The sequence below is a fragment of the Furipterus horrens genome, unplaced genomic scaffold (assembly GCF_987537825.1).
Source record: "Furipterus horrens unplaced genomic scaffold, mFurHor1.1.pri manual_scaffold_11, whole genome shotgun sequence".
NCBI lineage: Eukaryota > Metazoa > Chordata > Mammalia > Chiroptera > Furipteridae > Furipterus > Furipterus horrens.
In genome coordinates, this window is record NW_028327181.1 from 5,132,524 (window position 1) to 5,158,736 (window position 26,213).

General features: G+C 43.1%; 1 protein-coding gene and 1 pseudogene across 2 annotated transcripts in view; one reads left to right on the plus strand and one right to left on the minus strand.

The window, feature by feature from the left end:
• HECTD4 (HECT domain E3 ubiquitin protein ligase 4) overlaps positions 1-26,213 on the minus strand; it is a 146,793-nt gene that overhangs the window by 79,882 nt on the left and 40,698 nt on the right. For both annotated transcript variants that reach the window (XM_090292081.1, XM_090292080.1), the window contains exons 5-11: positions 24,895-25,003; positions 24,133-24,271; positions 21,584-21,754; positions 12,397-12,589; positions 8,825-8,983; positions 5,442-5,555; positions 4,549-4,689 (exon numbers count right to left, since the gene is read on the minus strand). In XM_090292081.1, the coding sequence (XP_090148207.1) occupies positions 4,549-4,689; positions 5,442-5,555; positions 8,825-8,983; positions 12,397-12,589; positions 21,584-21,754; positions 24,133-24,271; positions 24,895-25,003 (1,026 nt within the window). The remainder of the gene's footprint in view (positions 1-4,548; positions 4,690-5,441; positions 5,556-8,824; positions 8,984-12,396; positions 12,590-21,583; positions 21,755-24,132; positions 24,272-24,894; positions 25,004-26,213) is intronic.
• LOC149996820 (small ribosomal subunit protein eS27 pseudogene) lies at positions 3,836-4,123 on the plus strand (annotated as a pseudogene).

Consider the following 26,213-nt stretch of genomic DNA (forward strand, 5'->3'; position numbering starts at 1 on the left):
AAAAGAAAAAGAAAACTCAGGAAAGACAGCTCCGTGGGCAGTCCTCAAGAACAGTCTTTTGACTTACAAAAGGTGCCTACACACACTGGGAGACAGTATCTTGGCTCCAATCTCTGCTTCTGCTGCTGCTGCTACTGCTGCTAGAGAACCCTCTCACTGCCCCAGGGTACTGAGGGGAAAACACTTGAGAATTTCTTTTTTTTTTTTTAGATCACAAATAGCTACCACCATCAAGCCCTTTCCGTATCCTTGACAATTAGCTAAATGCTTTGCATGCCTTACCTTACAACATCATTATAAACTTAGACTATCTTTAGTCCAGTTTTGTAGAGGAGTAAATAAAGAGTCAGAGAGGTTCAGTAACTTGCCCTAGGTCACACAGAACTGAGTGGTAAAGCTGGGACTTAAGTTCAGGCCACCTCGGCTCACAGCCTGTGCCAGTACCAATCATTGTAGTACAGTGTCTCCACCTTCTATGGCTCCCCCATGGTAGAACCCACCACCCCTTCCTAGTCCGGAAGCATCTCCGCCCACGATACCTCAACATTTTTATCTCCTTCAGTCACCACAGCCTAAGAGCCAGCGGTCCAACCTTGTGAGGGTTTACAAGCATCCTCTTATGTAATAACGAGTGTGTCATGGATGGTTACAGGAATTCAGGAATGGAGGTAAAAATTTAAGTAGGCAAAGTACACACACAAAAAGATTGCTTTTTTTCTTAAAACAGCTGAAATGAACTGCCTAAAGAGAACAGAAAAGCAGGTCATCTTGGAGACGCAGGCCTGGCTGGGGGAACCTTAGAGCTACAGAAGGACTGTGGGCACTGGGAACTGTGGGGAAAGGACTCAAGGAAACCGAAGAGAAGACAGACTTGGCCAAAACCAGACTTTTAGACTGTGTGTAAATCCTAGTGCCAGGCTGGGCCCCACTAATTCTGTGCCTTTTACTTCCCTGATGGTAGAACAGGAGAATTCAGGTTCACATTATTCATCTTCACTGAAGGTTTTTTGAAAGTTAGCCTTGGGCCCTACCCAAATAAAGGAGGTCTCTGAATTGGACTCCTGAGTCAGATGGAAAGCCAGGGGAGCTGTCTGGGCAGAGACGTGTCAGATCTGACTGACAGCCTGGTTCCCAAGCCCTCCCCCGAACCCCGAACCCCTGCGGCTGTCTGGGCGTTTCCTGCAACAGCGAGGAGAGTCCAGCGGAGCCCCGTTCGGCCTTGATCAGCCCCCAGGCTCACGGCTGCACAATAAACGACTGAATTCAATAGTTTCTTTTTTCTTCCCCTATAAAACAGCCCCGTCCTTCCCTAGGAGGCCGAAGTGGGGCCATTAGCGCCCGGCTTCCTCCCCGCTTGCTAATTGCCTCAATAAACTTTTTGTCTGCGCGTGCCTCCTTGCGGTCCTCTTACACTGGCTGCCTAAGATGGTCAAAGCCGCTGGCTGCCGCGTGGAGATGCCAGGGGAGGAGCGCGCCCACAGAGGCCGCAGGGGGACCAGCGCGACAGCTACTCCCACACCTCGGGGCAGGGAGGGCAGTGGCGGCCACAACTAGAGCTGTCGCGCGTCGCGGTGGGAATGGCTGGGTTTGGGAGGTGTTCCCAAGGAACAAGCTGACAGAATTCGCTGACGTCCATTGGGGCGTGAGCTGTGCGAGAATGAGTCATCGATAACCCCGACGCTTTTGATCTGAGCGACAGAAGAACGCCGATCCACATCCTGGAATGTGGGGGACTCGGAAGGCACAGACGGGAAGACGCGGAGAAGTGGGAGTTGGCTGTGGCCACATTACGTTGAGGACGCCCCGGGTGCAGGGGAACTCAGTCTGGACTTCAGGCAAGAGGCATGGGGTAATAATGAGGGAGGCACTGATACACAGTCGACTTTTTCTTTTTGCCTTTTTTTTTTAACAGCCTTTATCAAGATATAATTTATGTACCATAAAATCCACTTATTCTAAGTAGACAATTCAATGATCTTTAGTAAATTCACACAGATACCAAAATCAGGAACCAAAGCAGAGAAATGACTATTGGCCCTATAAAAACTAAGCTCATTGTAAGGGTATATGTACTATGAGCAACCTCACGCTAACAAATAAGAGAAGTTAAGCTGAAATGCAAAAATCTCTAGAAAGACACACATTACCGAAGCTAACTCAAGAAGAAATTTTTAAAAAGTCTGACTAGATCATTGCACAGCCTCAAAGTCTCACTTCCCCCAAATATTCATTAATTACTGTGGTGATTCACACACGTCCTTCCAGGATCTGGAGCTTACCCCCCTTCCCAGGAGGGTGGGCTTAGTGCCTTGCCTCTAACGGAGTACGGAAATGGCAAAGCGGTAACTGCGCAGTGAGGGGAGCTGGTACTTAAACCGGGTGGTCCATTCTCACCTCACTAGCGACACGTCATGGGGACATGACGTACCCCGTGACATGCGATGCAATGAGAAAAGCACTTCATCTCTGCACAGGTCTTCCCCCAAATCTGTAGCTTCAGTTTAAAGTGAGAAAACAACAGACGAACCCAAAGTGGGGGACAATCAACAAAATAATGGGTCAGTACTCCTCAAAAGTGTCTTTCTCTTTTGCAGACGGGACGACTCCGCCCATCACAGCCAGCCAGCGCCAACCTGCTGTTGGGCCGCTGGGAAGACTGTTTCCTTTCCGTCAGTCAACTTTTCAAACCCCAAATTTCCAACTAGTTCTTTAAAATATATGTGTGTATATATATTTTTTATTTATTGAAATTCCCTATTTATTTAATCATAGTCATCATACTTTCCTTTTACCCTTTTAATGTGGTTTCCTTCAGTTCTCTGGATAGATTTATAAAGGCTGCTTCAAATTTTTCATCAACTAAGTCCAACATCTGAGTTTTGTCTGTAGCATGTAGCTACTAATTTCTCTGCTCAGTTTGTTTTCTTAAAATGTTACTTCTATTTTAACTTGTCAATTTTCTTTCATTTGTTTATTTATTTATTTTTTATTATTATTTTAATTCTTAAGCCGGCCTTCCTTGGGGTGACCCCATGAATCAGAGGGTGTACTCAAACACCTTTAGCTAGTGAGACTGCACACTGGTTGGCTCTGTGTGTTTTGGTGGGAGTACATCCAAGTTCAGGCAATGTTACACTCTGCTCTGGTTTTCTCTTGCTGCCAGGTCCTCGTCACATCTCTGCAAGCTCATGCTCAGCCAGGCCTGTGCGGACAGCTTGGGCCTTCTCAGGCTTCTTTTATGGGGAGTTATCAAGGCCCTCTGTCGCTTTCTTACTGCCCAGATTTTCCCAGTCAATTTCTGGCTAGTCTGCTCGTTTACCGCTTGCCCGAACCAGAACCACGAACCTCAGTCTAGCAAAGCCACTGGTATTGTTTGTTTGCCACCAAGACTACTTCTGATGCTGAAAGTGCAGCTGGGCATGCGTTTTCTCCATGCTCTGCCCCAAATCAAGTCAGCTGCTCTGGAAGAAAAGATGCTGGTTTACAGAATCTGCCCCAACTTGGTGGCATCACTGCACTGATCGAGCTTGAGGTAGGAGGAAGGACCATCCCCAGCTAAGAACACCACAGATGTCCACGGTTCTAACCCAAAGTTCCGTGGTTTTTTATAAACACCCACTGCTCAGTTTGGTATATGCCTTTGGTCAATTTCCAGAGCCAGAGCCTAAAAATAGCTGGTTTTGATATTTTGTCAGTTTTACCGTGGTTTTATGGGGAGAGAATTTGCTGAGCTACTCACCCTTCATACCACTCTAGCTGACTTTGATGCCATGAGATTTTAAGTTAATACTGACTTCATATTGCTTCCTGGCAGTGACAACCACCCCATGACAACATGCCTCTCGCTAAGGACCTCCTTAATCCCTCCCCAGAAGAGAAGAAGCAACACAAGGAGAGGCGCCTGGTGCAGAGCCCCAGTTCCTACTTCATAGATGGGAAATGCCCAGGATGCTATAAAATCACCCTCGTCTCTAGCCCTGCACAGACGTAGTTCTGCGTGTGGCTGCCCCACTGTCCTCCGTCAGCCCACGGGCGGGACAGCAAGGCCCACGGAAGCTGCTGCTTAAGAAGGAAGCAGCACCAAAGCCCCCAGATCAAGATGAGTGGGGAACCACCCCAGTGAACACATTTTCAATACAAAAAAATATTAACTTAATATTAAGAATCTCAATATTAATATTGAGAAATATAAAGGCCCTTTATTGGTAATTCTACCTAATTACAGTGTGTATAGTCAATATAAAACATTATAGCAGCATATAATCCCCTACCAAGTACAAGTAAAGAATCAATTTTTGTACCGAAGATCTGACAGTGCAGAAGAAACATAATTTTCCTGTAAAAACAAAAAAGTCTATGGACCACCTCAAAAGCTCTACTTGCTTATACACTAGTTCCTTAATCATAAACAATCAGATAACAAGGATTTCAGGTTTCTAAGCTCAAAAAGGGAAGGCTGCCGTTGCCTGGTCCCCGTTCCCACTCACGGAGGCTGCCGTCCCCTCTTCCATTCCACGGGGGAAACCTCATCCTGGGAGAGCGCCTCACCTTTGGGCTCAGAGATGACGTGGCTGACTCCGAGCCTCTGGCAGATGTAATGGAAGGCCTGATTCCCAGGGTTACACCACTGATCAATGTAGTCATTCGAGCAGGTCCACAGCATGTTGTTCACTGTATCGTAACAGGCGCCTGCAGAAAGAGCGTACCTCAGCTGTCATGTGATCGTCTGCCTGTGCACACAGTTTTCATGAGCTCGGCTAAAGAATGGAAGAGCGGCGGTTCTCCCCAGTGCTGACGACCCACATCCCGCTCCCATGTCCTTACTTGGCAAAGCATTAGACTGAGGCTCAGTAAAAAGGCAGGGTTCAAGTTCTATTTTGCTCATCTCCTCTGTGAGAACAGAATAAGTCTCAAGGAAGAGATAGCTCTTAATATCTGACTTCTATCTGACCTTTTTAATTCCATAAAGGATTCAAGTGGCTTTATTAAAACCCAAGCACGATAGGACTAATTAACATTAAAACCCAGGTACAACAGAACTAATTAACATAACACCAATAAAAGCCTTAGTGACTGAGCCAAAAAAACCGGAAGATATGAGCTTCTGAGGAGCCAAGGCAAAAAGAAAATATTAATTAATGCCCATTTTCTAACAATAAGAAGCATACCAATTCCTCACGGGAAATAAATCTTTTAATTGCATGAACTTTGAAGAATTTGTCATAGGCCTCATCAGACAACCTAACGGACAGTATCTTCAACAGCAGTTTATGCAGAGGAATTTCACATGGCAATTTCTTATATTAATCCTCAAAATTAAACAGTAGTGTAACAAAATCTTTCAGGGAAATGGAAATACCACAAGGAACTGGCAAGATGCTTTTGAGAGAACCTGCGAAAACGCTGACCTTTCCGAAGAAACACAGGCGTTTATTTCTTACCCAATCCTGGCACGAGAGCACCGCGGCCCAGGGAGCTCCCGGCAGCATCTATGAGATCCGCACGGCTTGTGAACTGCCCATCCGAAATATTATACACCAAGCTGGAGGCTAGGACTGCAAACAAACATTAAGCTGTTTAATAAGCCTTAAAATGATGGTCAGTCTACTTTCAAAATTTAAGCTTTAGGCTCTTAACAAGACTTGCATTTAAAAAATCTTTTTTGTTTTCTATTGGTGGTAACAATGAAGAGACAGAACACACGTTAAGACCACAAAAAGAAAATGACCACAAAATGCCTTCCTAAATAGTGAACCATATTTTGAAAGTGTTTTTTAAATGGCAACTTTTGCATAAAGGTTTTTTTTCAATATGGGTTATCAAAAGGGTAATTGCAAATGGAGTTACTAACATCACAAGGTAACATTTCCAAGAAATACTTAACACATCCTTGGTGCCCAGGAAAGGTTAGTGGAGACACACACCACTCAGTCGCTATTCCTTCAAGCAGTGGCTCTGCACCTTGGAGACGACGCCTCGGCCTTTCCCGTAACACAGGCCAGTGCAGTGATGACAAGCACGGGTCCGGGTGCCTGGGTCTGAACTCCAGCTCTGACCCTTCTGCGTGAAATGTGTCCAGGATCTACACCAGCTCTTATATGCCAGCTGCTATAATTGATACCATATTCTCCCCCACTTTCAAACATAAAATTCCAGCACTGTGTCACTCAAGCTTGTTTTTCTTATTCCCATCACCTTGGTGATCCGGATCGTCATCACGCCTGACGTGAGCTATAACATAAACTGTCCTCTTTGTTTCTGTTCTATTTTCTACTGTTCCGTCTTGCACAGCAACAAAACGACCTTCCTCAAATCCTCTTCTTGCTGTGTTTACCATGCATTCGCCACTTATGGGAATAACATCCATTTTTCATGACTTAAACTCAAGACCTCATTTAGTCTCCCCTTCTAACCTCCACTCCACCACGACCCTTTCCTTCTGAATCTGCGGCACTAACGTCCGCTCCCCACAGCTCGGGCGCTGGCACGGCACCATTCATCATTTTCTAGCTGTTTCCCACACCTACAGCCCTTTTCCCACCCGGACTATGAGCTTCTCAAGGCAAGCATCGCTTCTTCCGCTTACTGAGTATTCCCCACAGTGACCAATGGGCAACAGGGCACAGAAGGAACTTCAGCATTTATTGATCTGTTGTCTAAACTAGAACCACTGTGTAAGCTACAGTCTCATGGAGAAAACAGCACCGCACAGGTCTGCTTTAATCAAATGGGCTCCGTTTCAATTGGGAGAAAAAGCCATGCCCAGGAGACTAAAAAAGTTTAATAAGACTAATGGTCAATAAAAAGACAAATAACCCAATTTAAAAACTGCCAAAGGACTTCAATGGTATTTCTCAAAAAAGATACACAAATGGCCAATAAGCACAAGAAAAGATATTCAACATTGCTAGTCATTAGGCAAATACACATCAAAACCACAAGGAGATACAACTTCATACCCTCTAGGGTTGCTATAATTTAAAAAATGACAAATAACAAAGGTTGGTAGGACACAGAGAAATTGGAGCCATTGCACATTGCTGATGAGAATGGAACCCAGCACAGCCCCCTTGGGACACAGTCTGGCAGTCTCTCCACAGGGGAGCCATAGAGTCACTGCAGGACCCAGAATTCTCCAACGTATATGCCCAGGAGAAATGAAAACCTGTCCGCACAAAACCTGTACAAGAATTATTCAAAATAGCCAAGAAGTGGAAACAACCCAAATGGCAACACAATAGGAGTATATCTGTACAATGGAATATGATTCAGCCATAAAAAGGAATGAAGTAATAATTCATGCTACAACATGGATGAAGCTTGAGACATTAAAGTTAAAAAAAAGAAAAAGCCAGTCACAAAAGCACATATATTGTGTAATTCCATATATATGAGAAGTCCAGAAGAGCTAAATCCATAGAGACGGACAGGGGACTGGTGGTTGCCAGGGGCCTAGGATGGTGGGGGGATGGGCAGTGACTGCTAGCGGGTGTGGGTTTTCTCTCTGCAGTGATGGAAGTGTGCCAGAGTTAGATAGTGGTGCCGGCTGCACAACTCGGAATATCCTAAAGCCACTGAACTTTAGGCTTTAAAGGGATGAATTTTATGGTATGTAAGTTATATCTCAATAAAGTTTTTCTTTTTTTTTAAGAGACTAATAATAAATTTACATCATTTACCCAAGGGCTAAAGGGACAGTCTGGTCCCATGAACTCTTAGAGAAAACAAGCTGTTGAAAAAAAGTCCAACCTATTCAATACAAAGGCCAAGGAGTTCTGGAGTTAGTATGCGTACCCGAATTCCAAACACACGCAACTAGTGGAAAGTGGCCTAAAGTTCAACTCGATCTTAGATAAACAATTCTTTAAAAACTGCTGAGGTCAAATTTATATCTGCAAGCTTAAGTTAGAGTAAGACATGCTTTTTAAAAAATTTAAATGTGAACCATAATCTTTTCATGAAATTAATATAAGCAAATTATTTTAAGAGGACAGAATATGAAATATTGGGAAATGAAAACAACTAAACTGATTTTAAAACATTTTAATTTTATGTGCCTAAACAAATTTCAAAGGAAAAAAGAAGATCAAAAAACGTTACCATAGATAAAAGGAATAATTTCTTTTGTGTTTTTTACCAGAATACTCTTACTTACCTTATTGTACATGATCACTAAAAAATGCGTGAGATACTATTATCCTCTTTATTTTTTTACACGTGGAAAACTGAGGCCCACAGAAGTGATTAAGAAAGCTAGAAAACGGTAATGCGAAAGAAACATTTTTGATTCCGTATTTTCTTTCATTTAACTATTTGCCCACTCTGAAGCCAAAATCACACTGATGTAATTATTCTAGTATACCTCCTCCTTTCATAAAAATATATGTATTCATAACAACATTAATTTTTGCATATGTTATTCTGTATTAATACGTTTTGGTTTGACATTTTGTATATGTGACCTAAAATGAAGGCACTTCACATACATATTTTAAGACCTTTGGATTTCTATCACAGTGAGTAGAGCTCTTGATGTAAATAATGTAACAATACATTATTTCCTAAAACTTTCCTGAACTCATTGTTATTTCTAGTAATTTTAACAGGACAATAGCTTTCAGAAGTATACTATCATAACACCTATAAAAATTATATTCTAAATTCCTCCTAGCCTGTGACTGTATTGATCAGGCTTTGGTTTTGTTATCAGAAAGCTACTGCAACTGTTTGCAATAAAAGTAAGTTTAAAATCATTAACAGAAAAGCCTTAAATTTCAAAGTTGGAGACAAACTGGGAGAAGTGCCCAAAATAAAATTCACTTACTTTTTAAAGACGACAAACCACTTGTTCCCCCAAAAAGAGAGCGGGTGGCAGAGCTGCCCGATCCCCCTGGAGGCGGGACCAGCATCACCAAGTACGTGCCGCAGGTGTATATGGGCGTCCTGCGGAGCATTTTCAGAGGCAGCCCACAGCTAGTGTTTGCTGGTGAAAGGAATGGAACTGGTGAGCGGAGATATTTGACACACATTACTCTGATTACCAAAAAGAACAGAGGATAATGGGGGGTCCCGAACTCACACAAGGGTATACCCAGATTTGGAAAATACGAGTAGTAATAAGCTGAGGAAAAAACACTAATCTTCTGGCTCTCGGGCCTGGCCTCAGGCAGCCTAAGACATGACAGTGCTCAGCGGTGTTTCCGATGGTCAAGATGCCTTGTGTCTCCAAAAACTCTTCCAAAAGAATGAACTCTCACATGGATGACATCTCAAAATAAAAGAATCTCACTGCTTGTGTTTACCACAGGAAAGTGCTCCAATAGAAATCTTTTCATTTTATACAGAACAAGTTCTTAACAGGTTTGTGATATTGCATTCATTACAAGCAGCTTTGAACATGAAATCAGCCAGAAATTTCAACCGGTAACTAGTTTATAAAAGCTTTTACAACATCTATCACAAAATAATTTTATACCTGTATGATTTATGATAACCCATTATATTTTTCTTTTTTTAAAGGGTCAGTGACATAAACTTTCATTAAGAAGATACTTATTTCTAACCAAGAGGCATAAAATGTATTCTAATCTCCCTTACCCACTGGCAGATCTGAAAATGCAGAGAATTTATGGAGTTTCTATACTAGTCTAGACGATGGCAACAAATTGGGAGGCTGTCAGGGTATCGAACATTATTGCCTAGATGTGAAATCATTGTTAGATGGCTTAGATTAGAAAAATGACACCGAATCCGTCTGATACTTGTTTTGAATGTCTGTGTCTCTAAATCTCTATTTTGAAAACTCGGAGCCACGAACAAATATATTCTTCATACAGGACATAAACGCAAAAGCATTAAGTTTTCATAGATAAGAGAACCAAAAGGGGTAACGACTGATAAATTAGCAACATTGTGAGCATAATGTTTTCACCAAGATGATTTTAATAGATGTACTCTCATTAACATGGTAGTAGGTATTAGTTTATTACAATAAAAAATTCTTATTCCTCTGAATGTTGAATTGTCAAAAACCTCTCAGCCTATAACTGGTGAATTTTTATGTAGCGCTATCATGTCAAGTGGTTACATACAGACTATCTGTAAATACAATAAGCTCACACGAATACAGATTCCTGTTTTTACAAAATTCTAAACATACCCTTGCCTTAGGAGTACTCTTTTTTATTTCACTCATATTTTCTTATCCAACAAACATTCCTTTGGTATTTATGTTGTTCAGGATAGGATTCAATTTTCTCCCCAAGGGACAAACCCAGATGAAACCTTCAGTTGTCAAGAAAATGTTTATTTAGGTAAAAAGAACTGTCCTGTAAAAGTATTTCCTATTACTCAAATTTTCCACATTCCCAAGCAATAACAGCTATTAATAAATCCCCCCACTTACACTTGGTATAATAGAAACCTATGGAAATAATACTATCCTACTTAAATTCTAATACAAACTTGTATTTAATTTGATAAGTCTCACAATAATCAAATGTTTTCTCTTCCTAACATTTCAATATATAAAAGGATTAAAGCATAAAACTGCATTAAATTCATTAAACACATTGAGACACATTTTTCTATGACACCTTTTTCTAGTCTCATCTTTTACTACAGTGGATGATTTGGCATAAATTCGCATCGTTGTCCTGTAATCTGTAAACGCATCAAGAATTACGGTTCTTGCCCTGACTGGTGTGGCTCAGTTGGTTGGGTGTCAACCCGCAAAGCAAAAGGTCACCGGCTCGATTCCCAGTCAGGGCACAGGCCTGGGTTGCGGGTTTGGTCCCCAGCTGAGTGCGTACGGGAGGCAACAGGCGTCTCTCTCCCTCTCTCTTCCTACCTGCCCTCTCTAAAAATAAATAACATCTTAAAGAAAATGGTCCTTAACCTTTTGGGGGCCATAGACGACCTCAAAAATCTGATGAAAATTGTGATGGACAGACGTGTTATTTAAAACTGTAGGGCAGCAGGTTCAGGAAGCCCTCACAGGCTTACTCCGCCCAGTGGAACTCCTGCTTTAAACATACAGAGCGGTGCGGTTAGTAGGCTACCATTTACTAAGAATAGGAGGAAAATAAGAATACAAATGTGTCTCTAATTGTATTTGTATAAAGAAACTCTGTAAGGATAAAAACTAATAAATATAGTTACCCCAAGGGGGCAAGGTGGGGGCAAATATAGAATACACTGAGCTTTCTCTGCATACAGCTTTTTATGTTATGTTTACTTTCAAACTCTTTAAATGTATTATCCATTCTAAAATATTAAAATACAAACACTAAGTGATAAATTCAAGAAAAAGCAATCTCTGCTATGGAAGTTTTGCCTCTTGCTTGGTAAAGCTTGTCTCTGGTGAAGACGATGCTAAATAAGAGCTTTTTACATTTATGAAGCATATGTTTACATGAAATCAATTAATTGATACTAAAAGTAACGAGAAGGTATTTACAGTTAAAGACAAAGCTGTTTTGAATTATTACAGATCCAGGCTAATTTATGTCCACAGCCAACAATATGTATTAGTTTGGAATAAAAAATAATGAACAGCCTTGGCCACTTGGCTCAGTGGATTGAGTGCCAACCTGCAAACCAAAAGGTTGCCAGTTCAATTCCCAGTCAGGGCACATGCCTGGGTCACAGGCCAGGTCCCCAAGTTGTGGCTGTGAGAAGCAACCAGTCTCTCACACATTGATGTTTCTCTCTCTCTCTCTCTCTCTCTCCCTCCCTTCCTCTCTCTCTAAACATAAAATCTTTTTAAAAACTGGACAATGACTGGAAAGAGATAAAAAGGTGAATTATGTAAAGCAAAGTGCTTTTGTAAGATGCACTGTAAGTGCTCAATAAAAAGTACTGCCTGGGGAGCATTTGAGATCTTGGTCCCTGACATATGTCATCAGTCCAGCTCCAATAAACTTTTTATATAGAAAATTTTTAAATATATGTTGTCTGAATCCCACAGGCAGCTCTCACTACTTACATATCAAACCAAGGCATGGAGGAAACGTAATGCATATCACTAAGTGAAAGAAGCCAATCTGAAAAGTCTACGTACTGTAGGATTCCAACTACACGACATTCTGGAAAAGGCAAAGCTATGATCACAATGGAAAGAATCAGTGCTGGCCGGGGTGGCAGATGGGGAGGGATGGTAGGCAGATAAAGGATTCTTTAGGGCAGTGAAACTGCTCCGTATGACACCATGATGATGGCTGCATGTCGTTATGTGTTTATCTAAACCTGAAGGCTGTAACTGAAGGGAAATTACAGACATGGACACACACAAACACACACACATATCCCCACACACACACTGACACACGCACCCCACACACACACCCCTGAACAGAGCTACCCGAGCTCGCAGGCGGGAGGCGAAGGGCAGCGTACCTGCTTGGTCCTCCTTCAGCGTGTTGGAGATGGTGGAGCCGGTGAGGGCAGCCAGGGTTGCGGACGGGGAAGCTCTGTAGCGGGAAAGTCTGCTCAGAAGCATCTCATTAATGCTTTTTGCAGACTCGCCCTCTTTTCTCATTAGGATTGTGCGTTCCTGAAGTGGATTGGCTACATACACACCATTTTCAACCTAACATTTAAAGAAAGAGAGGTCCTTAAATGACAACGGTTGCCATTCAGTTAGCAAATTTCTACTTCGGAATTGCATGACTGTGATCTGGATGCTCAAAACCATTTCCAAAACCTGTACCTGCGCAGGGGTAAACCTCAGCAGGAACTACTGAGAACAAAAGAAAGGCCAGGCTAAGTTTGAGAGCTTTCATTTTTCATAATAGCCCAGTTTCTAAAAGTAATGAGCCAAGTTTAATAAATTCTATGAAAGGTTGATTAAAATTCCTTATATTGAATTTCATGGGCAACCCTTGCTAATTACAAGCTTCTGACAGGTGCAAATACAATGAGGGGAAAACAAATCAGTTTTTTATTTACTATTAATATTAAATACAGCCATGAGGATAATGTCTTCCTGAAATTTAATTAGTGGCTAAAATCGAAACTCTGCATTAACAGCCGTTAGTATTAGCCCCAGCTGCTTGGGTGCTGGTAGAAAGGCAGACTTTGTCTGCTAAAAATATATGCCAACGTCGACTGGGTCCTTGCTGATGCCTGGCAATTCCTCATTCATCACTTGATTATTCCCCAGCAAAATCACTGGAGTGGTGATTTCAAAATCCCTTTACCAATTTTGAGCTTGACTTTAAGCAGAGCACTTGGCTGTCTTTGTTGCTAAAAAGATGCAGACCGTCTTACTGTGAGCTGCTCACGCTCCTGTCTTCCAGCTCAAGAATCTTTGTGTTCAGCCTCATTTATTCTTCCTTTCCTCTTAATCCAGAGGAAGAAGCGCTTCGCCACCTGTTATTTAAGATTAAGTCTTCCCCCTCTGCTTCCTCTCTAGCTTCTCTCAATTTTTAACTCTCTCTGCCCCTTCATCTCCAGCGTCTCCCTCTATTAACTCCCTGATTCTTAGTTTCAAATATTCGTGGGTCCCTGAGACCTTAAACACAGCCTCGGTGGCCATGGAAATACCATCCCTTTTCTCTACTTCCATCTGCTGTCCAGTGTCTCACACATTCATGCATCTCAGGCAGCCTCTGCCACCCACCGCCCCTGCCAGACCTGGGCTCCCGGCTCTGGCTGGAGGCTCAGAAACCAGTGCCACGAGCACAGGTGGCCAGGGCTGGCCTGCAGTCGTGGGCCATAAAGACAGACGGAACAGGAGTACAAAGTAGCAAGGCTTCTAAGAAGCAAATAAAAAGCAAAGGAGGCCAAAGTGAAAGGTTGGTAACAGAAGAGGCAAGAGAAAGCAAGCAAATTCAGGAGCACACCCAGGACAGAGCTGACACATTCACAAACGGTAAGAGAAAGAAATTCTTAGCCCAAAAATGTCATTTCTATTTCCTCGCCCCTGCTTCCCAACCCCTGGCAGGTACTTGACCTGGCACCCTCTGACGAGTGGGCATTCTTGATGGTCCATGAATCACCTAAAATCAGAGCCATCTGCCTTATCTTTGGCTTCTGTGTAGGCTGTGCCATGGGGGCCAGCTTTCCCGGGCTTCTCCTTCCTCATCTTGGTGATAGAACCCAGTCCTGGTTTGTTGCGTAACATGAATACTTACCTACGTGAAAAGTACTCTGCTAGTGGGCAAAGCCAACACAGCTCCCGCCCGCTCCCTCTCTTATCTGTCGGTTCCGAATCTCCACTTATTTACATGAGGGTTTGCCTAGAATTAGATCTAGCCTCTGGTACCTAAGACCTCTGTCTTCCTGTCACTGGCTCTTCCCATCAGTCAGGTCTCAGATAGAATGTCACCTCCTCAAAGAGGCCTTCCCTGATTATCCTCTACCCCCACCCCTGAGACAGAGCACATCACCCTATTTTATCTGCATAGCACTTACCACTCTGTGACATTATCTCACTCATTAACTCATTTTTTGTTTGCCCTTCTACCTCTCCCATCGGACTGAATGCCAGCTCCCAGGGAGCAGATATCCTGCCTGCCTTGTTCAACATGACATTCCCAGCACTGAGGAGGCACACGATAAATACTTGATGCCTGGCTGAATAAACAAGTCTACGCCCTCCCCCAGGTGCTCTCCCACGTTTCTGTACAGACCCATCCTTGCTCCCGAGACTCAGCCCCACTTCCCTCACTACCTCCCGCTGCCAGCAGTTGGGACTTGAAGAGGCTACCGTCACCTAAAACGTAACACAGCCACATCTTAGCACCTTAATGCACCCGCTCTTGCTAAATTAACCTTTACCAAGCGCAGCCGTCTTTGTTGCACAGCTCTACATCCCAGATAAAAACCAATCATTGAAAGCCTGGTCTTCAAAAGTATTATTCAATCTGGCCCTGTGAGCCCAGACAAAAAAGGCTAAAGGGGTCCATCACCACCAAACCAGTATAAGAAACATTAAAGGGACTTCTTTAAGAAAGGGGGCCGGGGGAAACAAATATGAATAATAAAATGGCAGTAACTATGTACCTATCAATAATCACTTCAAGTGATTAAATGCTCCTGCCAAACGAAGAACAAAACAAAACAAAAGCCTTGCCCTGCGAGGAAAAAAATGGGTAACTTAAGAAAAACTGTATACTGTGTTCAAGTACCTTGCAAATAGTGGACAGAAAACCTGCTCAGGCACCAGTGAGACGCAAGGACAGAGGTTTTGCACTAGTGATAAATCTGGGAACCTCTCTATTTAGCAAAGAAACTTTTCAGGACTGAAAAGCTACACATTCAGAGAGGCGGGAAGAAGCTGGGAAGAGCACGCAGTAGTGGGGGTGAGGGCGACAAGGAGCCCCCTCCCGGGCCCAGCCTCTCAGCTGGTCTCCCCGTTTCCGCCTTGGCAGTCCCAGGCTTCATGCCCACACGCCAGCCTCTGATCTTTATCACATGGAAATAAAACCATGTCCTTCCCTGACTGAAACCCTGCAGCGGCTCCCCAGCACACTCAGGATGAAACCCAAGCTGCTGGCTGAGGCCACGTGGCCCGCCCGCCGCTGCCGCCCAGCCCGGCGCGCCGGCTCACACTGCGCTTTCAGCCGCGCCGGCTTCTGTCGCTCCTGCGGTCGCGCAAGCTTCTGCTCCTCCAGGCCGTGTTCGTGCTCCTCCCTCCTCCTGGGTTATATGGCCATTGCGGTCTGCCCAGGGCTGTGCGGGCTTTAGCCCCGAAAGCCCCGCGTCCTAACAGGTCTCAGTCGCAGCCGGACTGGGATCGCTGGTGCCCTGTCTGTCAGGATGGACGGCTGCTTATCATCCAGGCCTGAGCTCAAATGTCCTTCCTTCCTTCCTTAGAAAGGCCCCGTCAGCCAGGCAGGTGAGAGTAGCAGCCTCCCTTCCTCACTATCACATTCTCCGGGGTTATTTTCGCTCCGGCATTGATCACAAGCCGAAATTATTCTGTTCTTGTTGTTTACTTTCTTACTGTCTCACTCCCCACACTCTGTCAGCTCCCTGGAAGCGAAGGCTTGTTTCCCTGCTACCCAGGCAAAGCAACCGGTGGGCAGTAGGCTAATAATGAATGAACCAAGGGCATCTCAGGCATCTGGATCCTAACTCAAAGGAAACAAACCCAAAGAGAGAAGGAACCTAGTGCGTCCAGTATTAGAGTGACCATATGCTTAGGAAGGGACATAAAGAAGACAAAATAGCAGTAAAATTGTCACTAAATCTATCAAAAGAAGAGCAGTTTATAGAGATCAAACGGGGGCAAGAAGAACTCTCAGAACAAAACAGAAGATGTAAAAAAGGTGTAGAGTACTCGCAGGCAGGATGTGTTCCAAGTAGACGTAACTAAATCAGGCAGGAAGATTCCAGGCCTCACTATTCTATACTCTCCAATGCCAGGATTCTAAGTGGCTTAGAGCCTCAGATGGCCTGTGACTCTAAGTAGCAGACTGTCACGTTAGTGACCTCAGTAAGCGATGCATCTTGTTACTCCTGCTCTTGTTCAGTCCCCTCCCACACTGACTCCGGGCTTGGCCATTACAGAGCATGATGCAAACAGAGGCTTGATAAGTAGTTGTCCTCTTGGAAAACTCCCATCGAAAAGCCAGTCTCTGTTCTGTCAAGAGGTTGAGCCCAGATTACTGAGGTCAAGCGTGGAGACTTGGCAGATGGAGGCCATCTTTAATGTTATGACCCCAGCCAAGCTCCAAGCTGAATGAAGCTACAGGTGTGACCTCAGCTTCACCATGCAGAGAACAACCACCGCCCAGCTGAGCCCAGTCAAGCTATAAATCGCTGTTGCTTGAAACCACCTAGTTTTGGGGTGGTTTGTTGAACAGCAGCGGATAACTGAAAATACCCCAGATATCAGAGGAAAGTCTGTGATCCACATGTAGAGGTTATTTTACATAATAATAGTTTATAAGTTAGGCATGTATTCTCTACATGCCATTTCTTTACATCCTACTTCTAACTATATTTCTCTAGTCTACCTCATATAATAACCATTATCTAATTTCATTGAGTTAGTAAGAAATTCTTTGAGAAACAAGCAAGTATTCTGTGCATATTAAACACCCACCCTGACACGCACCTGGAGCTCCAGGACAGTATACAGAGGTGTTTAAGGCTCCATGAGATCAACAAGAGAGAGTGGGGGGGGGGGGTGTGGAATCCTGAAAACAGGTCCCGGCACACAGGGTTGCTGAGAAGTAGGACAATGAGGCTGGGTAGGAACGACCACTGAGAGAAGGCCGATGGGCGCCCCAAAGCAAAGTGAAAAGTTTCAAGAATGTGGGAGCGATAAACCATGTTAAATACTCCTGCAGGGTCAAGTAAAACGAAGAGCGGGCCTTGAAGACGGTAGTGAGGAAGTCCCTGGTGAGCTCGGGAGGAACCGTCTTGGTGACATGACTAGGGTACAAGACTGACTGACGCAAGTTCGAGAGAGAAGAGAAAGGAAAGAGCATAAAAACAGTCAGAACAAACTCTCGGCAGAGTATTGCCGCCAAGGGAAGCCAGGAATAGGCGAGCGCGGGTGGAATGGGCCGAGGGAGTCGTTTGTGAAGGCAGGGTATCCTCTGACGTGCTTGTGCGCTGTAGTAAATGACCCGTGAGAGGGGAGAGCTGTTCGCGTGGGAAGACGATTGCAGAAAGGATCTGCCTCTGTGCCCTAGCTTCCCATACACAGCAGGCGACGCACACGGCCTGGCTCTCGGTGCCGCACAGCGTAACCTGGAAATGAATCTACTTCGCCCTCTGCATATCTGCCTCATACTTTTTAATGGCTACACAGTGTTCCATTCTGTGAAAGTACTATGGGCTCTAGGCCAGGCGGCTATGTTTAGCTCCCCAAGTCGGCACTTCAGAAGCTGCTAACCTAGTGGCCAGTGGTGCTTGAAATCTTTTTATTGAATGAGAAAAAATGTCAAACATACGCAAAAATAGAGTAATATAATGAACCTCCATATACCCATCATCCAGATTCAACAATAATCCAGATTCCAATCGCCACACCTGTTTAACTTACCTGCCTCGTCTGTTGCTCATGCATTTTAAAGCATGTCCTAGACGTCCTGCAATTCCACTTCCGAATACCCCACAGCTCTCAAAATGCACTTTCTTCTATAACCACAATGCCATTGTACTTTATATATATATACACACACTTTAACAATAGTTTTAAGAATAACCCCTTGATTTCACCAAATATTCATTTTACATTCAACTTTAAATCGTCCCCCAAAAGTTGTTTGTTTTTGACAGTTGGTTTGTTTGATCCAGACTCCAGGAATGATTCAAAGGTTGTTCTTTTAATCTAGAGCAGGCTCCTTCCTCTCTAACTTCTTATTTTACGCCACTGCAAGAGGCTATTTTAGGTGTTCTGTTTCCTCCAGGGCGGGTATGAGCTTTTGATTGTATAACTATACATCTAAAAATATCTTTACCGTTGTCTTTACACTTGATTGATACTTTGGTTGACTACTGACTTTTAGGTTGAAAATCAATTTCCTCAGAATTTAGAAAGCCCTGTTCCATTTTTACCTCCAGTCATGCAATTGAACAGTCTGGTGTTTTTCTAACTCCTTATCATTTGTACACGAGTTTATTTTATTTTTGGAAGCTTCAAATCCTCTCTTTATTCCTGATAACCTTACGTTTCAGGATGATATGCTGTACATGCTGTGGGCATTTTTCACTCATCTGGATGCCGGAGTCCTTTCGTCTGACATTCCTCCTGGATGATTTCTTTAATCATGTTTTCCTCTTTATTTTCTCTGCCTTCTTTTTGGAACTCCTATTAGTAAGACTTTAGACAGATTACTTCTCTATGTCATTTAGCTCTCTCTCATATTTACTGTTCTTTGTTTGACTTTCTGGGACATTCCTTATCTTTAACTCTTTTAGTAATTTTTAAATTTTGACAACTGTAGTTTTAATTTCCAGGAGCTCTTTCTCATTCTCTGATAGTTCTTTTTTATGAGGTCCTGTTCTGCATTACGAATGCAGTATCTTCTCATACCTCATACCTAAATAAATACAGTCGTTAGTGTTTATCAAGTTTCATTCTATTCCTTCTATGAACTATTTTTCTGATTTTGTTTATTTTTATTTTCAAATTAGAGACTTTCCTCATTCATCTAGAGATCTTTGGTTGTCTGCTTTTACAATAACTTTTAAAGCTTTTAATTAGGTAATTTTAAAATGTACATAAAAGAAGAAGAAATAGTATAATGAGTTCCCCAGGTACCCCCTGCCTGGCATCAATAATTATCAGTATTTGACAACCATTTTTATCTGTCTTCCTCCCTTCCACACACATACCTCTCCAAAGTTTTGAGGTTTGTTTGTAGGGTTGGGTTTTTTGGTGTTTTTCTTTTTTTAAACAGTTCAGCACTAGTCAGAAGTGCTATGCACATGCCTGAGGCTTGCTTACTGAAACACATCCCATGTCTTTTCCTTAAATAACCCCAATGTCAGTATCTCAAGGTCTTTTTTCCAGGGTTATTCAGTTTCTTCAGGAAATTAAGGTCCAGCCTTTTGCCTGGGCAAAGGGCATCTAAGCACAAAGGCCGTGTGCACCAGGAAAGGGGAGGGCAGGTCTTTCTATAAACATGGACCTACAACCCCACCTCACACAGCGCTGCCCCACGCCTGATGCCTCCAACCCCGAAGACTCTCTAAAGTCGGCTCCTCTCCGGATCCCCTGCACACACTTTTAGTTTTGGCTTTCCCCACACCGAAGGACAGAAAGGGACATGACCACCTCTACCTTCTGAAGTATGGGGATAAGAGATACTGCTGAGAGGTGAGGAATAAGAAATAAGGATTTATTTATAAGCTACAAACACAACCAAAAGAGGAACGAAAGTTAAATGAATACATTGGGAAGAATAAGAAAAAAAGAATTGAGCCAAATCCTCACTTATAACAGCAAAAGAAAGGAAAATAAATCAACACGCAACATATGAAGTTCATAATTCAAGAAAGAGCAATGTAAGCCATTTACTTAGAGATATGAAAACCAAAAAGCTGGAACTATGAAAGTAACTGCCGATGAAGAGCTGGCCAGGGATGAGGCGAGGGACCCCCACTTATCAGGGTGAACATGGAGGTGCTACCTGAAGTTTTAATCCATGCGCATGTACCTCTTTGAATACAAGTTCTTTTAATTTAAAGAAAGTATATCAGGGAAAGGGGAAATTCTTCAATGTTTTCACATTACTCTTAGGATAAAGACCTAAATCCTTAACCAGCTAGTAAGTCTGTTTAAAAACAAATAAACAGCCTTTCTGACAATTTAATTATAAGTACATGTTCAAGTAGTCCAATCTCTACCAGATCACCTCAAGCATTCACTCTGGAAGAGCCATTTTCCAAAAGAAGATAATGATCAGAGAACACTGAGAAACCAGTTGGAAAATAATGTCTGGTTAAAGGTTACTAGAACCTTGACTGACAGTGAGCCCGCAGGATGGACAACTGGTCTTTCCCAGAACAAGTTTTAACCCTATCAAAATGTATTAGAAAATGGCTTCAGTGTCTGTTTGATTTTTCAGGAATGCTAATTTCTTCCCAGAGGGAGGCTGTAAATTACATCATGAGGAAAGGCTGGGTCACAGACCTGGCTTGGGACAGTTTTGCCCTTTACAAGCCTCTGCAAATACAATCGAGATAAGCACTGGCCACTGGAACTGTCTTTGATGATGGAAAGGTTCTGTATCTTTGATGTTCAATATGGTGGCCACTAGCCAACCACACTGGCTACTGAGCATTTGAAATGTGGCTAATGCAACTAGTTTTACATTTATTTAATTATGATTAATTTAAATTTAAATAGCTACGTGTGGCTCCAGGCTCCCGCGGGACGGTACAGACCCAGAGCACACAGCTCCCCTCAGCGCTGCCGCTGCCCTCCAGCCGCACTGGCTCACTCGTTCCCCGCAGCCTGCATGCGCGCGCCTGCCACAGGGCCTTTGCCCTTGTGGTCACCGTCCCCTAGAACGTCCCCTACCCTGCTCTCCAGTGTCTTCATCCGGTTAACCACTACGTCTTCATTATCTAAAATTATCTTGTCCTCTTATTTGCTCACCCAGCCCACCCAACCAGCCCGAGTACAAGCTCCATGTGAGCAGGGAACCTATCTATCCACCTTGCCTATCACTGAGTCCCCACCACCTAGATAAAACACTGCTGGGCTCTCAGCAGGCAGTCAGCAAGTATCTGATGAATTAATAATCGCCTTCTCGCAATTTGAATTGTCATCTCTCTCAGGGACTCCCCAAACCTATCAACAGACCTAATCTTGCTACTGTAATTCAGTTTCACATTTCCAACAAGATCCACAAGCCTTTCTACTTAAAAACTCCACTCTCTACACATTTAATACTGTTATCTCCCTTCTCTTGCCAGATTAACCTTCAGAAAACGTGGCTTTATTTGGCCATACAACTCCAAACGAAGAAATCGTCCAGGATATCCAAGACAAAAACCAACTTGGAGACAAGAGAGATCACACTACACACCCTCCGACTTTCTTAGGTCCTGTGTAAACCAATATAAAAAGAAAACAAATAGAAATGTCTCTGCAAAGACACAAAGTGAAACTTACCACGAGTTCAAAAACGTCCATGAAGACAGAATGTCCCTTAGGTGTTTTCTCATTGAGACTGGCAGGAGACCAGATCCAGTAGAAGTAAGTACCATCCGAAGAAAGGTGCACAGTGCTCATGGTGCTGCCCACGGGGAGGTGATTCGCTGGCATCGGCACCACCTGACACACCTGGACACAAAAAGAAGGAAAACATCGGCATGACATATAAATTCTGATTAATTATATCAGTTCATCATTAATGCTATTAATTCCAAGGTAAGAATTCAATAGGCTTCCTGGTCAAAATAAAACTGATAGTTCTCTCCAATAATATATAAAAATTACATGACACAAATATAAAAGTTCATACAATCAGCCATGCAACAAATAAGATTTTTGAGATTAATTCAAATTATGTTTTATAAAAATGTATTTATTAGACACTTTGAATCTGCTATGCATCTGTGTTTTATCAAACATTTATTAAAAACAAAGTTTTAGAGAAATAGGACTTTCTGAAAATTTCTCAGTAAATGAACTTAAAACTGTTAATTATATTTAAAGGATAGGAACAATATTTTATTCATCTTTATATCATCAGAACTTAATTCAGAGTCGAACTCAAAGCTATTTAATAAATACAAGAGGAAGGAAAGAAAGAACATAGGGAAGCCAAAAGGGAAAGCAGAGAAGAGAAGGAAAAGAGAAAAAAGGTGGAAAAAGTGTAGGCACACACAGGATCCTAACTTAGCACACAAGGGCGTATTGAAATTCACCAAACTCACCAAGCAGAAACAGACACCAATGCTCTGTATTAGACATGAAGGCATGTGTTTCAAATACTAAACATACTTTGGTTCCAGCATAAGTTTTGCATCATTTCACATTAAATGTGTAGCTACATACTAATTTTTACTGCCAGAGAAAAGCATTTAAAATCAGAGAAAATGAGAACCAAGAAAACTGCTGATTTGGTTAAAAAAAAAAAAAAAAAAACCCAAGAGTAGGAACAGAACCAAAAACCCCAAAATAAAAATAAGTAGAGAAGGTCAGATGCCCTCGGGGAACAGTATGAACAATTTGCAGAAACGCCACCTCTCTGGGTGAGTCACTAGTTTTCCTAAGATGACTTCTGACCCCTGAACTCACTTCATATCCTTTTGCCCCAGACTTGTTGCATGTACCTCAGAAGTTAAAAAGCCACTTAGTTGCCGTGACCACACGGTGACATTCATAGTGCCAGGGAACTTAGGAAGCTGACAGCTGCTGCTTGGCTCGAGCTGCCCCAACTGCTCCGATGCAGGTACCTGGTTAGTGACTGCCCTGCTTTCTTGGACATCAAAGGTTTTACAACAACACAGAGGAAAGTGACATCACTTCAGATGTGAACCGTGTTCCAAGATTCAGCACCTGTTTAATTCCCACGCTAATAACTACTTCAAATAAATACAGGAGGCATTCTCATCTGTCTGCATTAGTGATAAGAAACGGAGGCGACTGGGCATCTGTTTATTAACGTGTTCATTTACTCATCCCACAATTGCTGAGCACCAACTAGGGGCTCTGGGGGCACAGGGGCGAGCAGGACTCTGCCCCTGTCCTCTAGGAAAGGCACAGCTGAGTGACAGAGATGTAACCTCCCACTTCCGGTCTGGGTGCAACGACGGTCAGGGCACCCCGTCCACACAGACGGGAACTCGAACCGTTCAGCTCCACTTTGGGAGAAGGGCAGAAAGCTGTAGCATAAAGAGCTTGAACTCTAGAGCTGAGAACCACGCACTCAGTTCCTTGTGCTGCCTTGACTGTGTGGCCTTTGACCAGTTACTGAGCCTCTCGGCTACATGCCTTCATCCAGCCACAAACACTGCCTGCCTGCGCGCTTCAGTGGCCTCACCTGCATAACGGAGCTGTCATGGTCACACCTCACAGGTGGGTGTAACCTGCCCAGACCAGGACCGGGCACAGGGAGAGACAGAGTGCTTGTGACTGCCATCATCAGTCAAACACAGGCTCTGCACTACATTCTAGGGACACAAAGATGAGGACGGCGGGCTCCAGACCAAAAGGTGTGCCCAGCCTAGGGGAGGGGTTAGACACGAGAGCAGGCGGTTTCGGGAGGACCTAGCGAACGTGCTGACAGGGGCTATGGGAACACTAAAGATGAGCTCCTGATTCATACAAACAATGATTTTTATCTAAACTCACTTCAAAGTTCCCGTTTCCACAGAAAGGCTGTTTAGAACAAACTGAATAGGGAAATAACGTCTTCCCAAAATAGATCTGGTTTAAAAAAAGAAAAGAAGAAGCTAGTATTTATACCATCTCTGAGTCTCTAAAAAAAATTTGTCGTTCGCCTTACCACCTCTTAGGGAGCAATTCACTCAAATCCTGCAGGAAAACTCTACGACAATTAGACAGAAAACCCAGAATGCCCAGACACGGACAACTCAAAGGAGGCCACCCTGGCGGGAAGGTGTATCGACTGCATTACTATTACTTCCAATGAAGTGAGGAACTTCTCTTATTGTCTCCAAAACAGAAAGACAATGCCTTGGTTTTCCGTTTACCTGAAGAGTATTCTGGTCAAGGGCCTGGAAAAGGGAGTGAGGTTTATTATCGAAAGACACAGGCCGGTGGAGAAGAGCGCCGCCGCCAAAAGCCACCCATCCTGGCTCCAGCTCCTCGTTCCGGCAGTAGACAAACCCTCTGTGGGAAAGAAAGGTGCACAGGCTGGGTCCGAGACCCCGCAACGAGCTGCAGCAGACAAACGTTTTCCTCCCAACGTTAGAAAATGACTATGCATGCAAACAGTCTGAGGGAAGTGAATATATTACATTAACTTTGCAAATATTCCTTTTCCGCAACAATGAATGAAGAGGATGGAAGTTGGGGAAAAGGTCTAATTAGATATATAAAAGGATCTCAAACTGTGGTTTCTTTTGGCAGCAATTCATAGATCTTATGCCCCAACTGAAGATTAGTGCTAACCCAATGTCAAATCCATGTATGAAGAGACTGAACTAGAAAAAGTCCATTTATCAACATGGAAGAGAAACTAATAGACGTCCTCATCGTGGAGGAATTTCTGGTTCAAACGATGATCTTAGAGCTACCAGGCTCTTCAGCGTAGGAACGAAGCTGAGACGCACTAACAGAATGAGAGTGGTGGGTAGCAGTAAGACAAAACCAGAATCAGATGGATTCGTTCAGACCGATTACTAGGCAGTATACGGAGAGTCAGCATGCACCCCCGCATGTCTTCTTCATGGAGGTCTACATAAGGAGGACATGCTCCAGTCAAATCACTAAGCACATTCCATGCAACTCACCTGAGAGTACCATGTAATCCAGACCCCAATTTGCTCACTCCTCTTCCAACTGAGTTAGTAGTATACAGGTAAAGACCGTCTGCCGTGAGACAGCGTCCCAAGTCAGCATCTGAAATCATTTTTCAGAGGTAATTTATATAAATGCTTTTCTAATGAAATTAGTAAACATGCTTTTTTCTAATGAAAAGAACATTAGGAGGCATAATGAAAGCTAATTTCTCACTTCTAAGGGCTTCAGTGTGACTCCCAGGGAAGACGCTCGAACCGCCCGGCCCCAGCAAACATCCAAAATGCATGTGGGGTCGGGGACCAAGCTCAGGGGAAGCGGTCAGATAGTCAATTATCAGGACAGCCTGGTTCTGCCTGACAGATGTGCGTGTGTGTGTGTGTGTGTGTGTGTGTGTGTGTGTGTGTTTGAATTGCAAAAGTATTGAGTCCGATTTACACATTCCTAACTCTGATTTGAAATGACTAAGAATATGATACTTTGACTAGTGATTTTGTAGTAAAAAAAGCGTGAGCTTTTAAGGGCTTTGGACACTTATTAGTTGACCTTGAGCCTCTTTGACTTTCAGTTTCTTCATCTGTAAGATGAGAATAATATGTGCCCCTCAAGAGTTACTGGGTGGCTAAATGAGATAATGCAAGTAAACACCCACACGTCATTCTGGTTCAAAGCCAGCACACCGTAAATGACAAGGACAGTATGGTGACATACTAATGTTATATACTGAACCAAAATCTGCTTCTGTGGATCTTCCATCCAGAGATCTTAATTTTAATTTCTAGAGCACACAGCAACTATGTTTCCCCTTAGCTATATTTTCCCCTAAAATAAACAGTATATCTCTATATGATAGCAAATGGTTTACTAACATAAAGGGTTTGCCTTAAAGAACTTATAAATATGCTCCTGGTGTTTATTTTCTTCATCATCCCTCTCACTATGTTTAAATGGAGCCTGTCTACTACGTGTCGTCTTAGGGAAGTCCAATGTCACAGCATTCAAATTAGTGCTGAGTGTGCTGTTATCTTAAAAATTCAGTATATTAATCTGAGACAAGAGTAATTTGTACCTATTGGTTCCTCAAAAAACAATCAGTTAAAGTGGGTAATCATTTTTAACACTAATTTCTTAGAGATTTGTTTGTTGAGTCTTTCTAAAACATTATATGTTTTTATGGGAACAATTTCCTGGAGTTTCCTTACCTCCTATTTCATCAGTTAGGTAATATTTGATGATGTAATCATAACAAGTACCAGTTACAAACACAAACAGGTTTGGGAGCAAGTGGACTCTTGGCAGGCCTACAGCCCCA